Source organism: Lethenteron reissneri, chromosome 66 (assembly GCF_015708825.2).
Source record: "Lethenteron reissneri isolate LAM-NWPU_2019-01 chromosome 66, ASM1570882v1, whole genome shotgun sequence".
Lineage (NCBI taxonomy): Eukaryota > Metazoa > Chordata > Hyperoartia > Petromyzontiformes > Petromyzontidae > Lethenteron > Lethenteron reissneri.
Genome location: NC_083844.1, coordinates 3,616,095 through 3,631,114, shown reverse-complemented (window position 1 = coordinate 3,631,114; position 15,020 = coordinate 3,616,095). Strand labels below are relative to the sequence as shown.

The window sequence follows — 15,020 nt, the reverse complement described above, 5'->3', positions numbered from 1 at the left end:
GAGTGTGGAGTTCGGTGAATAGAGGGGAGTGTGGATTCCGGTGAGAATAGAGGGGAGTGTGGAGTTCTGGTGAGAATAGAGGGGAGTGTGGAGTTCGGTGAAATAGAGGGGAGTGTGGAGTTCCGGTGAGAATAGAGGGGAGTGTGGAGTTTGGTGAGAATAGAGGGGAGTGTGGAGTTCGGTGAGAATAGAGGGGAGTGTGGAGTTCCGGGAGAAGAGGGGAGTGTGGAGTTCGGTGGGAATAGAGGGGAGTGTGGAGTTCGGTGGAATAGAGGGGAGTGTGGAGTTCCGGTGAGAATAGAGGGGAGTGTGGAGTTCGGTGAGATAGAGGGGAGTGTGGAGTTCCGGTGAGAATAGAGGGGAGTGTGGAGTTGGTGGAAATAGAGGGGAGTGTGGAGTTCTGGTGGAATAGAGGGGAGTGTGGAGTTCCGGTGGAATAGAGGGGAGTGTGGAGTTGGTGGAATAGAGGGGAGTGTGGAGTTCGGTGAGAATAGAGGGGAGTGTGGAGTTCCGGTGAGAATAGAGGGGAGTGTGGAGTTCTGGTGAGAATAGAGGGGAGTGTGGAGTTCCGGTGAGAATAGAGGGGAGGGAGTGGAGTTCCGGTGGGAATAGAGGGGAGTGTGGAGTTCGGTGGGAATAGAGGGGAGTGTGGAGTTCCGGTGAGAATAGAGGGGAGTGTGGAGTTCCGGTGGGAATAGAGGGGAGTGTGGAGTTCGGTGAGAATAGAGGGGAGTGTGGAGTTCGGTGAGAATAGAGGGGAGTGTGGAGTTTGGTGAGAATAGAGGGGAGTGTGGAGTTGGTGGAATAGAGGGGAGTGTGGAGTTCCGGTGGGAATAGAGGGGAGTGTGGAGTTCGGTGAGAATAGAGGGGAGTGTGGAGTCTGGTGAGAATAGAGGGGAGTGTGGAGTTCCGGTGAGAATAGAGGGGAGTGTGGAGTTCTGGTGAGAATAGAGGGGAGTGTGGAGTTCGGTGAGAATAGAGGGGAGTGTGGAGTTCGGTGAGAATAGAGGGGAGTGTGGAGTTCTGGTGGAATAGAGGGGAGTGTGGATTCCGGTGAGAATAGAGGGGAGTGTGGAGTTCGGTGGAATAGAGGGGAGTGTGGAGTTCGGTGAGAATAGAGGGAGTGTGGAGTTCCGGTGGAATAGAGGGGAGTGTGGAGTTCGGTGAGAATAGAGGGGAGTGTGGAGTTCTGGTGGAATAGAGGGGAGTGGAGTTCCGGTGGAATAGAGGGGAGTGTGGAGTTTGGTGGAATAGAGGGGAGTGTGGAGTTCGGTGAGAATAGAGGGGAGTGTGGAGTTCCGGTGGAATAGAGGGGAGTGTGGAGTTCTGGTGAGAATAGAGGGGGTGTGGAGTTCGTGAGAATAGAGGGGAGTGTGGAGTTCCGGTGAGAATAGAGGGGAGTGTGGAGTTCTGGTGAGAATAGAGGGGAGTGTGGAGTTCCGGTGGAGAATAGAGGGGAGTGTGGAGTTCCGGTGGGAATAGAGGGGAGTGTGGAGTTCGGTGAGAATAGAGGGGAGTGTGGAGTTCCGGTGGGAATAGAGGGGAGTGTGGAGTTCCGGGGAATAGAGGGGAGTGTGGAGTTCCGGTGAGAATAGAGGGGAGTGTGGAGTTCCGGGGGAATAGAGGGGAGTGTGGAGTTCCGGTGAGATAGAGGGGAGTGTGGAGTTCGGTGGGAATAGAGGGGAGTGTGGAGTTCCGGTGAGAATAGAGGGGAGTGTGGAGTTCGGTGAATAGAGGGGAGTGTGGAGTTCCGGTGGGAATAGAGGGGAGTGTGGAGTTCCGGTGAGAATAGAGGGGAGTGTGGAGTTCGGTGGGAATAGAGGGGAGTGTGGAGTTCCGGTGAGAATAGAGGGGAGTGTGGAGTTCGGTGGGAATAGAGGGGAGTGTGGAGTTCGGTGGGAAGTAGCGGGGAGTGTTGGTAGTTCTGGTGAGAATAGAGGGGATGTGTGGAGTTCTGGTGGCGCAATAGAGGGGAGTGTGGAGTTCCGGTGAGAATAGAGGGGAGCGTGGAGTTCCAGTGGAAATAGAGGAGGAGTGTGAGTTCCGGTGTGAGAATCGAGGGTAGCGTGGAGTTCTGTGGGAATATGAGGAGAGTGTGGAGTTCCCCGGTGAGTATAGAGGGGAGGGTGGAAGTTCTGGGTGGGAATAGAGGGGAGTGTGGAGTTCTGGTGAGAATAGATGGGAGTGTGGAGGTCTGGTGGGAATAGAGGGGAGTGTGGAGTTCTGGTGAGAATAGAGGGAGTTGTGGTTGGAGTTCCGGTGAGAATAGAGGGGAGAGTGGCGTTCCGTGAGAATTAGAGGGGAGCGTGGAGTTGCGATGTGAATATAAATCCCGCTGCAGGCTACGCACCTCCATGTATCCTCGTGAGCGCCACCCTCAGGGCCTCTTTGCAGGCGGTAGCTCTGCGCTCCAGCCTGAACATCGCCATCCTGGCCTTGTGCACCTCCCTCAGCTCAAATCCCCTGGACTCCTCCTCCTGCTGCTGCTGCTCCTCCTCCACGCCCTGCAAGATGCTCCACACGTACTCCAGGGCTTCGGCTTTAGTCTGAGCGGAGGGGGTGGTGGGGTGAGGGGGGCAAAGTTTGTGCGGTGACCAGCGGTGGCTAGGAGATGTTAACTCCCTCGCCTGGTACGTAGGAAGTCGCGGGTTCGATCTCGACCCTGACACCTCATCGGATTCCTCTAGTACAGTATACAGTAAGGGAAAAAAGTATTTGATCCCCTGCTGATTTTGTACGTTTGCCCACTGACAAAGAAGTGATCAGTCTATAATTTGAACGGTAGGTTTATTTGAACAGTGAGAGACAGAATAACAACAACAAAATCCAAAAAAACGCATGTCAAAAATGTTATCAAGTGAATTGCATTTTAATGAGGGAAATACGTATTTGACCCCCTCTCAATCATAAAGATTTCTGGCTCCCAGGTGTCTTTTATACAGGTAACGAGCTGAGATTAGGAGCACACTCTTAAAGGGAGTGCTCCTAATCTCAGCTTGTTACCTGTATAAAAGACACCTGTTCACAGAAACAATCAATTAGATTCCAAACTCTCCACCATGGCCAAGACCAAAGAGCTCTCCAAGGATGTCAGGGACAAGATTGTAGACCTACACAAGACTGGAATGGGCTACAAGGCCATTGCCAAGCAGCTTGGTGAGAACGTGACAACAATTGGTGTGATTATTCGCAAATGGAAGAAACACAAAAGAACTGTCATACTCCCTCGGCCTGGGGCTCCATGCAAGATGTCACCTCGTGGAGTTGCAATGATCATGAGAACGGTGAGGAATCAGCCCAGAACTACACGGGAGGATCTTGTCAATGATCTCAAGGCAGCTGGGACCATAGTCACCAAGAAAACAGTTGGTAACACACTACGCTGTGAAGGACTGAAATCCTGTAGCGCCCGCAAGGTCCCCCTGCTCAAGAAAGCACATATACATGCCCGTCTGAAGTTTGCCAATGAACATCTGAATGATTCAGAGGACAACTGGGTGAAAGTGTTGTGGTCAGATGAGACCAAAATGGAGCTCTTTGGCATCAACTCAACTCGCCCTGTTTGGAGGAGGAGGAATGCTGCCTATGACCCCAAGAACACCATCCCCACCGTCAAACATGGAGGTGGAAACATTATGCTTTGGGGTTGTTTTTCTGATAAGGGGACAGGACAACTTCACCGCATCAAAGGGACGATGGACGGGGCCATGTACCGTCAAATCTTGGGTGAGAACCTCCTTCCCTCAGCCAGCGCATTGAAAATGGGTCGTGGATGGGTATTCTAGCATGACAATGACCCAAAACACACAGCCAAGGCAACAAAGGAGTGGCTCAAGAAGAAGCACATTAAGGTCCTGGAGTGGCCTAGCCAGTCTCCAGACCTTAATCCCATAGAAAATCTATGGAGGGAGCTGAAGGTTCGAGTTGCCAAACGTCAGCCTCGAAACCTTAATGACTTGGAGAAGATCTGCAAAGAGGAGTGGGACAAAATCCCTCCTGAGATGTGTGCAAACCTGGTGGCCAACTACAAGAAACGTCTGACCTCTGTGATTGCCAACAAGGGTTTTGCCACCAAGTACTGTCATGTTTTGCAGAGGGGTCAAATACTTATTTCCCTCATTAAAATGCAAATCAATTTATAAAAAAATTTACATGCGTTTTTCTGGATTTTGTTGTTGTTATTCTGTCTCTCACTGTTCAAATAAACCTACCATTAAAATTATACACTGATCATTTATTTGTCAGTGGGCAAACGTACAAAATCAGCAGGAGATCAAATACTTTTTTCCCTCACTGTATGTATGTTGAATTTCTTTGTAACCGTACGTAGCCAACCTCGCTAATGGGAGGTGCGGCGGAAGGACAACAAACTAAAGACAACAGCAGCAGCAGCAGCTGTAACGAGAGGAGTGCCGTGCGCTGTGCACAGAGACCTTGCGCTTGCTGGGAGCTGCCCTCGCGTGCGACTCTCCCACGGTGGCCCAGCGTGAAGCAGCCCCCTTGCCTCCTCCTGCGTGAGCACACGCACACACGTGAACACATGCACACACGTGATCACACGTGAACACACGTGAACACACGCACGCACGCAGCCGAAACGTCGTGAGAATTATTTTATTTTATTATGTTTTATTTTTATGATTTTATTACTTCCCTTCTATGTGACTTTACCGAAAGAACCAAGAAGATGAAACCCAGCAGTCACGAAAGCTTTAAATCGAAATTTAACCGCCTCTACGGGGAGGGTTTCCACATAACTTTGAGATCCTTCAACAAGCTCCGTGATAAGAAGGCTCAGCTAATCGAGTCTCTCACCTTTCTGAAGAGATGCCGCGACTCTAAGGTAATACCAAACGCATTTACACTAACATCTGCTGCTGTAACTTCTTCTAATGCGAAACGAATTATATATAAGCTCCTAGCTTGGCAGTGTCTCATTCTTCACCTGAAGACGGCTGCTTGCGTTGTAGCCGAAACGTCGTGAGAATTATTTTATTTTATTATGTTTTATTTTTATTATTTTATTACTTCCCTTCTACGTGACTTTACCGAAAGAACCAAGAAGATGAATCCCTGCAGTCACGAAAGCTTTAAATCGAAATCTACAGGGGGTCTCCGTGCGAGTCTACAGGGGGTCTCTGCGTGAGTCTACAGGGGGTCTCTGCGTGAGTCTACAGGGGGTCTCTGTGCGAGTCTACAGGGGTTTCTGTGTGAGTCTACAGGGGGTCTCTGCGTGAGTCTACAGGGTGTCTCTGAGTGAGTCTACAGGGGTCTCTGTGTGAGTCTACAGAGGGTCTCTGCGTGAATCTACAGAGGGTCTCTGCGTCAGTCTCCAGGGGTTGTCTGTGTGAGTCTACAGGGGTCTCTGCGTGAGTCTACAGGGGGTCTCTGTGTGAGTCTACAGGGGGTCTCTGTGTGAGTCTACAGGGGGTCTCTGCACGGTCTGCAAGCGCCCTTTTACGTTTGCCTCCACCTCTTCGTCCTCCGTGCATCGCCACCTCCTTCCTCTTCCTCCTCCCCGTCCACTCCTCGTCGGAGTCGCTCGACCGCCCGCACTCCGCTCCATTCCCCCTCACCCTGCGCTTGCCACGTGCGCGCATGAACTCGGGCTGGGCCGGGTTCATCCCTGCGCAAGAAGGCAGTCGGTCATTGTTATTTGTACGTATTGGCGGTACACCGGTGCAGCATAGCAACACACCGGGTCCTCGTAACACAGTCCTGACGATGTGATTATTATCAGAGCGTGTTTGTTTGCGTGATCACCACAAGTACGCGTGGTTAATGCAGTAACTTGATTCCTTGCAAAAGGAATAATCTATCTGGTGTTTGAACATATTATCGCCTCCTGTTTTATTGCCAGAAAGGGTAAAACCGATTCTTATTTTTCATACTTTGATTCTGGCAAAAAGGTCCCATGATATAGCTGCTCACCCCGAGCTATAGATGCTCTTGACACTGCATTGTCTTTGTACCGGTCGCCTTTTGGTGTTGTTCTCTGGTCTGACACTGGTGAGACTAGGCCATGAAGAAGGCTGTCTCTGGGGTAGACCAATCAGTTTCAAAGACAATGATTAAATATTATCAAATACGTTAAACGCGTGATGTTGATTCTACATGTGGAGCGAAAACCCGGAGGACCAGGAGAAAAACCATCGCGACCACGGGGAGAGTGAACATGCAAACTCCAAATACACAGCAGGCGTCAGGGTCAGGATCGAACACACGACCTCCTGTAGACCAGGAAAGGGAATTCACATCTCACCGGGGAGAGACACACGCAGACTCCAGATATATGACAGGCTTCGTCAGCGTCGGCATCGAAACCACGACCTCCTGTAGACTAGGCGAGGTAGTTAACATCTCACCCGGGAGAGACACACGCAGACTCCAGATATATGACAGGCATCGTCAGGGTCTCCATCGAACCCACGACCTCCTGTAGACCATGAGAGGGAGTTAACATCTCGCCACCATGGCGGTCCATGCATGCCACGCTGCTACGACGTTTTGGTCTCATCATTATAATTACTAACACGGTAGAACGAACACCTCAGCCGTGGCAGACCATTGTTATAATTCAGTGGGCTCACATGACATTGACTTCTCCAAGACAGAGGTTCTCTGCAAGCCATCCGGCTACTATGAGAGATTCGTTCATGAGGCCATCCACATATACAAACACAGAGACAATTTCAACTGAGAAGATGGACTCTGGCTCAGCAATCATTGGAAGGACGTAATAAACCATTTCGGATCTTAACTGATTGTGTTCACGTTTTCTCCTCACGAAATGGAGTCTTTGCTCCGCTGCAAGTCTCCTTCTACCACTCTCCCATTGATATATTTCGTTGCTTCCTCTTCGTACCTTTCACGCGACGGTCAATGAGATGGTGTATAGCAGATTGTATAATAATAAATAGTATAACAGTGTAATGTCTAATATAATGTATAAGGTAATATATAGTATCGTAATTGTATAGTGAATATACAGCAGTGTGGTATACAGTAGGGTGTGTAGAATAATACATAGTCTAATATTACAATGCATAGTCTAAGGTAGTGTATAGTAACGCAGTGTATAATTCAATGTTGGGTTGGTCTATGGCAGTGTATAGTACGGGGTATATGCGTGTGATGTAAGAAAAAAGTTTAGCTGGAGGCATATTATTTTTTTTTGCGACATAGAAGTGTAATGTATAACTTACTGTTAGTACCTCAGCTTATTGGAGAGTATATTGAGTATATTGATTACATTGATGTATTTTATATTTTAGTTTTTTATCGGTTCACTATATGATAGTCATTATATAGTGTAGCGTATACCCAGTTACTTAATGTTAATAGCTCAGCTTATTGGAGAGTATATTGAGCACATTGATTACACTGGTCAACAAAAAAAAAAGATTTCTGGCCTGGACTTTTGCAGCTGTTTTAGACTAGTTTCAGGGTGCCGATTCCAAATCTGATCTCAGATTTGCTCTATCACATCATTTTTAAATCCTTTATATTAAGTTCGCGTGCTTGCGTGCTTGCTTGCTTAGGACCGTGCAAATCTTTCGGTCGTTTTTTAACCCACTTCCCGTGATCCAATCGAGCTGACATTTTCCACACAGACTCGTTGTGCCAGACAATTATTGTTCGTGAAAAAAAATTCCCAAAATGTTACACTTTTTAGGCAAAAAAAAAAATATTTTACATATATTCAGATAGAACTAATTCATGGCTTTGGCTGAACGTCAGAGTGTAAGAGCCAAGAGCGTAACCCCTCCACAGGCCGTGGCGGAGTAGCGCAGTTGGTAGCGCCCTCGCTTCCCATGCCAAAGGTCGCGGGATCGATCCCCGCGTCCTCCACAGGCGAATATATTTTTAAATCCTTTATATTAAGTTAGCTGCCACGCATATAAAGGATTTATAGTGAAAAACTTTGTTTTTACGGGTTATACTTATATGCTATCGGCATACTCCATTTTCATTGATTTTACCCGAAATTTACTCTGTCACTTATGATTGCAAGTTGTTGCGAGTCAGTGACTGCTTTAGTGTTAAAATATGGTGCTGTATTTTTAGGATAGTGTGTTTATGATATCATTTTATGTAGATATCCACATTTATTTAATATTTTTCTTCTGCAGTTTTCATTGAAAATGCAATATTTCATATCTCAAAAACCTGATGTGATAGACAAAAACTGATGCCAGATTTGGAGTCAGAACCCCAAAATTACCTTAAACCCCTTGGAATACCTTATGCCAGAAAAAGTGTGTTGACCAGTGTTATATTGATAACACTGCTAAATTCCTCTTGATATGTAAATGCCTTTGTCAAGGCGCCCTCCTCCTCTAACCCAGCTTAAATATACGCTGCCAAGCTTGGCGGTGTTCATTGGGACGCTGTCTTTCCGACAGCTCTGTTTCTTCACCTGAGGACGGCTGCTTGTGTTGTAGCCGAAACGTCGTGATAATTATTTTATTATGTTTTATTTTTATTAGTCATGTAGAAGGGAAATAATCAAAATAAAACAAAAAATACAATTATTATGTTTTATTCAATAATAAAAATATAAAAATAAAACATAAAATACAATTATTCTGTTTATTTTTTATTATTTTATTACTTCCCTTCTACGTGACTTTACCGAAAGAACCAAGAAGATTTCGATTTAAAGCTTTCGTGACTGCAGGGATTCATCTTCTTGGTTCTTTCGGTAAAGTCACGTAGAATAATAAAATAATAAAAATAAAACATAATAAAATAATTGTATTATGTTTTATTTTTATTATTTTATTATTTCCATTCTACGTGACTTTACCGAAAGAACCAAGAAGATGAACCAAGAAGATGAATTAGTTTAGTTGCGAAGAGGCTCGGCCTGCCGTACCCACCGAGGTTCAGCAGGACGGCGTGGTTCTGCTTGATGTTCCTGTAGCGCCGCTTCTCGCACTCGGCCAGATCGCTCCACTCGGCCTTGGTGAAGAAGCCTCTGATGTCTCGGAAGTCGCCCATCTCCTGCTGCTGCTGCTGCTGAGGCGCAGAGACACGGAGGGACGAGACGCGGACGACGGTCAGACGCAGTCACGGAGATGGAGTCACATGGAGACAGAGTCACAGGGATACGAGACTAAGATCCCCCGTGTGGCCTTAACAGACTGTCGGGTCAAGCGCTGTGAGCGAGCGGCGCCTATGAAGGCCGGAACGACACACGAGGGGGTGGGTGGCCAGCACCACGCCCGGCCGCCTTTGTCTCCCCAGTGGCGATGTTCACTACACACCGCTACACCAGGAACTCATTTGAGGCTGAGTCGACCTAGGGGAAGAGGCCCAGGACCGGTCAGAGACTCCAGTTCCATTCCCGCTCACGGCCACCACCAACAGCGGTGACGATCATCTGAACCGGTCGTGGACCTCATCCCCTAGGTCGACTCAGCCTCAAATGAGCACCCGGTGTAGCGGTGTGTGAACATCGCCACTGGGGAGACAAAGGCGGCCGGGCGTGGTGCTGGCCACCCACCCCTCGTGTGCCACAGCGCCGGTAGCCTTAGTAGGTGCTGCTCGCTAACAGCCTGTTAGAGGCTACACGGGGGATCTTTGTCTTTGTGGTAAAGTGTGTGAACTCCCACCTCTACCATGACGTACTAGCTCCAGCTTTACCTCCACCTGAGGTAACCTCAGGTTACCTAAGATAGAGGTAACCTTTACCTCAGATGAGGTAACATTACCTCAGGTGAGGTAACTTTACCTCATGTGAGGTAACATTAACTCAGGTAAATGTAACATTTGAGGTAAACCGAACGTATTCACATCACTTCAGCTAATGCCCATATTGTAATATTCTCACGTAGTTAAATCATTAAACACAATTATCGCGTGATTATTACCTCAGGGTAAGGTAATCGGAATGCAATGGAAGGTGAGGTAACTTTACCTCAGGCGACGTAACTTTACCTCGCGGGAGGTAACATCGCCTCAGGTAAATGTAACATTACTTGAGGTAATCCGAACGTATTCACATCACTTCAGCTAATGCTCATATCTTTACGCTAATATCGTAATATCGTCACGTGGTTAAATCGTTAAACACAACGCTCGCGTGACGTCACCACCTCAGTGTCGAGCCGTCGACACTTCACGCGGCAGCCTCGAAGTGCACCCAGCCTGGCACAGGCGCCGTGGTGACGTCACCGTCACTCAGTGGCCAATGGCGGCGGTTGGTGGTGGTGGGGGGGAGTGGGGGAGGGGAGTGGGGGGTGGGGGGGAGGAGGGGGTGGGGGTGAGTGGAGGGTGAGAGGGGTGGGGGGGAGTGATGGGGTGGGGGAGTGGGGGGTGGGGGCGGAATGGCGGTTGGGGGAGTGGGGGGTGGGGAGGAGGGGGACGAGGGGGTGGGGGTGAGTGGGGGCAGAATGGCGGTTGGTGAGTGGTGGGAGGAGTGGGGGGAGTGATGGGGAGTGAGAGGGGGGTTGGGAGTGGGGGGTTTGGGGGGGGTGGGGGGAATGGGGGGTGGGGGGAGTGGGGGGTGGGGGGAGTGATGGGGTGGGGGATGGGGGGTTATGGGGTGGGGGGTGGGGGAGTGGTGGGGGAGTGATGGGGTGGGGGAGTGGGAGGAGTCATGGGGTGGGGGGGTGGGGGGAGTGGGGGGGTGGGGGGGGAGTGGGAGTGGGGGGAGTGATGGGGTGGGGGAGTGGTGGGGGGAGTGGCGGGAGAGTGGTGGGGGGAGTGGCGGGAGAGTGGTGGGGGAGTGGTGAGGGAGTGATGGGGTGGGGGAGTGGGGAGTGGGGGGGGTTATTATCGGAGTCGCAAAAATTGCTATAAATGCTACGGGCCCCGCACCTTCAAGGGCCTCGCGCTAAATGATTTCAAGATATCAATTCGGGTTAATTGATTCTGTACTTGCTCTATTACTATAGTACTATACCGCCTTCAACTTTTTTTTATGAACGACTGGGTGTTTAAGGTTAGCGATTAGTCGTATTATCCGGCTGTATAGCAAATGAAAAAATTGAAATACTTTACTGTGCAAGTAAAAAATGTGTTTTAATGTTTACGTTTAAAAAATAATAATTGGGCCCCTTTATAGCACATGCTACAGGCCCCGAACTAACTTTATCCGGCACTGAGGGTAAGGTAATCAGAATGTGATGCAATCCGTATCAAATCACGTTATATTATAAGGTAATCTTCACCGCGACATTCTCATTCAGTGCAAAGTAAATCTTGTACAATTAACTAGTCGCTCGTATCAACACTGTACGAGATGTGTAGCTGTAATCGTAACGTGAAGTCGTCTCGTAGCGTAAATCTTACACGATTTAAAATTCGCGTGAGATACAATCCTCACTTTACTACTGGTAGGAACCTCCTGGTTACACCAGCCCACAGGGGATTATTGTGTCCGTCCGTCCGTCGTGCAGGGAGGGGCTGGGTGGGGAGGGAGGGGCTGGGTGGAGAGGGTAGGGAGGGGCTGGGTGGAGAGGGTGGGAGGGGCTGGGTGGGGAGGGTGGGGAGGGGAGGGTGGGGAGGGGCTGGGTGGGGGGTGGGAGGGTGGGGCTGGGTGGGGAGGGGCTGGTCACCCCGTGGTGCCCTTATAAAACTCAATGTTTAACCTACTCACGCCGGCTTGTGCCCGCCCTCACAGTCGACCATTTTTACGGAATACACCACGCCGCCGTTGACCCTGGCCATTGACCCTGGCCATTGACCGAGCAGCCCAACGTTCTTACCAGCTAGCTCCCTCCACAGGAATGTGTTAAAGGGGTCCTAAATACAATAAAAACACGTACATTTTAAAAACACAAATTGTTAACTTGCACAGTAAAGTAATTACATATTTTCATTTGCTATACAGCCAGATAATACGACAAATCGCTAACCTTAAACGTCCCAATCGTTCATAAAAGTTGAAGGTGGTATAGTACTACAGTAATAGAGCAAGTGCAGAATCACTGAACCGGAATTAAGAGCTTGAAAGCATTTAGCGAGGGGCCCTTAAAAGTGCGGGGCCCGTAGCATTTGTAGCAACTTTTTTACACGCTTTTATTTAACTCACTCTGTTGTTGTATCCTTTAATCTTGTAACTCAATTTTAACCCACTTCCCAATGTGCTATCGACTGCAAACTTGGTATACTTATGTCATATTGATGACAATACTTTATTCTATCATTAAAAAAAAAAGATTTTAAACCATCTTTTTTATATGTTACTAGCTTTACTACCCGGCTTCGCCCGGGTACTTGGATTCACCACGGCCGGCCGCCTTTGTCTCCCGAGTGACGATGTTCACACACGACACCAGTTACTCGTGTGAGGCTGAGTCGACCTAGGGGAGGCCCAGGTCGGGTTCAAATAATCGTCACCGGTGGTGGCCGTGAGTGGGAATCGGCGTACGTGTTACAAATTGACTAACTTTAGTTCATAACCAGGCTACAGTGTACATGATAGACTGGCAGTACACCCAGGCAGCTGAATAAGCAGGCTACAGTCTACATTATAGACGGGCAGTATGCTCAACCAGCTTAATGACTATTTGTACAAAGAACATTTAAAGAATCGATTATAATAACCAGGCTACAGTCTACATTATATACTGGCAGTACAGCCACTCAGCTTCATAAGCAGGCTAGAGTCTACATGATAGAGTGGCAGTACGCTCACGGAGCTTAATAAGCAGGCTACAGTCTACATTATAGACTGCCAGTACACTCAGGCAATTTAATAAGCAGGCTACAGTTTACATTATAGACTGTCAGTACGCTCACTCAGCTTAATGACTATTTGTACATTCATCATTTAAAGAATAGATTATTGGCGCATTGGGTTTAAAAGTAATATTAATTGCACACATTGTGGTGGGGGGGGGAGTGAAAAGGACGTGAAACTTTGATGAATTTACCTCAGAGTCGCGTGGTGGGTGTGGAGGCCTAGTAGCGTGCAGAGCCTCCGGCCTCGCCTAAATTGGCCACCCGGCAGAGGCAGGGTACGGGTGGCGTTCCCCCGCCCCGCGCTACAATAATAGTGTGTAATCGCTATAATTTCATAATGTACCAACCCTAGAATAGTAATAGCACACATTGTGGTGGGGGGGGGGAGTGAAGAGGAAGTGAAACTTTCAATGAATTTACGTCAGAGTCGCGTGTTACTGCGTGCGCCTATTTTTAACTGCAATTAAAAATGGCGTCCAGGCCTTGGCGAAGGCGTCGCTATCCGTTGGCAGGGCCAACCGCCGTCCAATGAAAGCGGCGAAGGCGTGGCTACCCGTTGGCAGGGGCAACCGCCGTCCAATGAAACTGCAGCCCGCGGCGAAGGCGTCGCTAGCCGTTGCCAGGAGCAACCGCCGTCCAATGAAAGCGGCGAAGGCGTCGCTAGCCATTGCCAGGGGCAACCGGCGTCCAATGAAAGTGCGTATGGTCCGGCGACACACAGACAGACAGACAGATTCGCGATTTTATATATATAGATGTTTCGAGTTGGGTCTAATTGTCCACGCTCAACTGACGTTGGCTGTAAATCACCACTGCCCCTTACGTTATGGCAAGCTTCGGGGCCACTTCCTGGAGTCGTGAAGTTCTTCCATTGCTAGTACGGTACATTTCATTAAAGCGTGTTTTAAAAAAAGTTTTTTTTTATGTTTCTTATTTTGCTACTAGGATCATCCGGCACTGGCTGGGTGCACTTTGAGGCTGCCACGTGAGGTGTGGACGGTTCGCTGCTGGCAGCAGGAAGTCACGGGACAGAACCAGCAGGTGCCATGGGTTAAACGCTATAAAGTCACGGTGCAGTGTAAGCTACGTTTTACTGTTACAGGGTAAAGCCTCACTGAGCTGTGTAGCTCTTTTGTCAGAAGGCACCTGGCCAACACAAATGATAGCATCTCGACCAAGTAGCTGATATTATCATAATCACGTGGATATTTATAGCAGCGGCCAAATACTCTAAACACGAGTTTCAACAGACTCAGAGACCCATAGAGACCCACACTCTGAGAGACCCACACTAAACTATGTTTATTGTTATCGGGCAAAGCCCCACATTAGCAATGCAGCTCTTTTCCAGGAGCGACGTCGCCATCACAAATGATAACAGCTCAAACGAGTGGCTGATATCATCATCTTCGCGTGGTAATTCATAGCGTCAGCCAAAGTCTAAACGCTTGATTCTACATACTGTACTCGTAGAGGCCCATAGACACACACAGAGACCCAGAGACTCACATAGACCCTTAGACCCACAGACTCATAGAATCATAGAGATCCATACTCATCGAGACCCATACTAAAACTAAACTATTTTTTATTGTTACCAGTTAAGACCCCACTGAGTTGTGTAGCTCTTTTGTCAGAAGCGGTACTGGGTCATCATGAATGATATCAGCTCAGCCAGGTGGCTGTCATCATCATCATCATCACCACGTGGAAATGTACGATGATTCTAATGTGGAGGGAAAAACCGGAGGACCCGGAGATAAAATCCACGCAGTGACCACCACAGGGAGAGAGAGACATGCCAACTCCACATATACAGCAGCAGGCGTCGTCAGGGTACAGGATCAAACCCACGATCTCCTGTACACCAGGTGAGGGAGTTAACATCTAGCCTGGCACAGCAGTAAACCCATGACAGTTTAACACGTATCATCCAAAATAAGCCTGGCACAGCCGTAAACCAATGGCACCTGCAGGGTCTGCCCCGTGACCTCCTGCTGCACCTAGCCGAGCACAGCAGTCAACCCATGGCACCTGCTGGGTCTGCCCCTTGACCTCCTGCTGCACCTAGCCTGGCACAGCAGTCAACCCATGGCACCTGCTGGGTCTGTCCCGTGACCTCCTCCTCCTGCACCTAGCCTGGCACAGCAGTTAACCCATGGCACCTGCTGGGTCTGTCCCGTGACCTCCTCCTCCTGTACCTAGCCTGGCACAGCAGTCAACCTCCTCCTGCACCTAGCGTGGCACAGCAGTCAACCCATGGCACCTGCTGGGTCTATCCCGTGACCTCCTCCTGCACCTAGCCTGGCACAGTAGTCAACCCATGG

The 15,020-nt window shown here is 49.0% G+C and overlaps 2 protein-coding genes across 2 annotated transcripts in view; both read right to left on the bottom strand.

The window, feature by feature from the left end:
• LOC133359975 (uncharacterized) overlaps positions 1-15,020 on the bottom strand; it is a 341,563-nt gene that overhangs the window by 173,237 nt on the left and 153,306 nt on the right. The gene's annotated exons all lie outside the window — the stretch shown is intronic.
• Positions 1-15,020, bottom strand: part of LOC133359920 (histone-lysine N-methyltransferase PRDM9-like) — a 58,816-nt gene that overhangs the window by 35,907 nt on the left and 7,889 nt on the right. The window contains 4 exon segments of the mRNA XM_061578480.1: positions 2,351-2,546; positions 4,434-4,510; positions 5,462-5,626; positions 8,883-9,021. Coding sequence (XP_061434464.1) covers positions 2,351-2,546; positions 4,434-4,510; positions 5,462-5,626; positions 8,883-9,003 — 559 coding nt within the window. The 5' untranslated portion in view covers positions 9,004-9,021.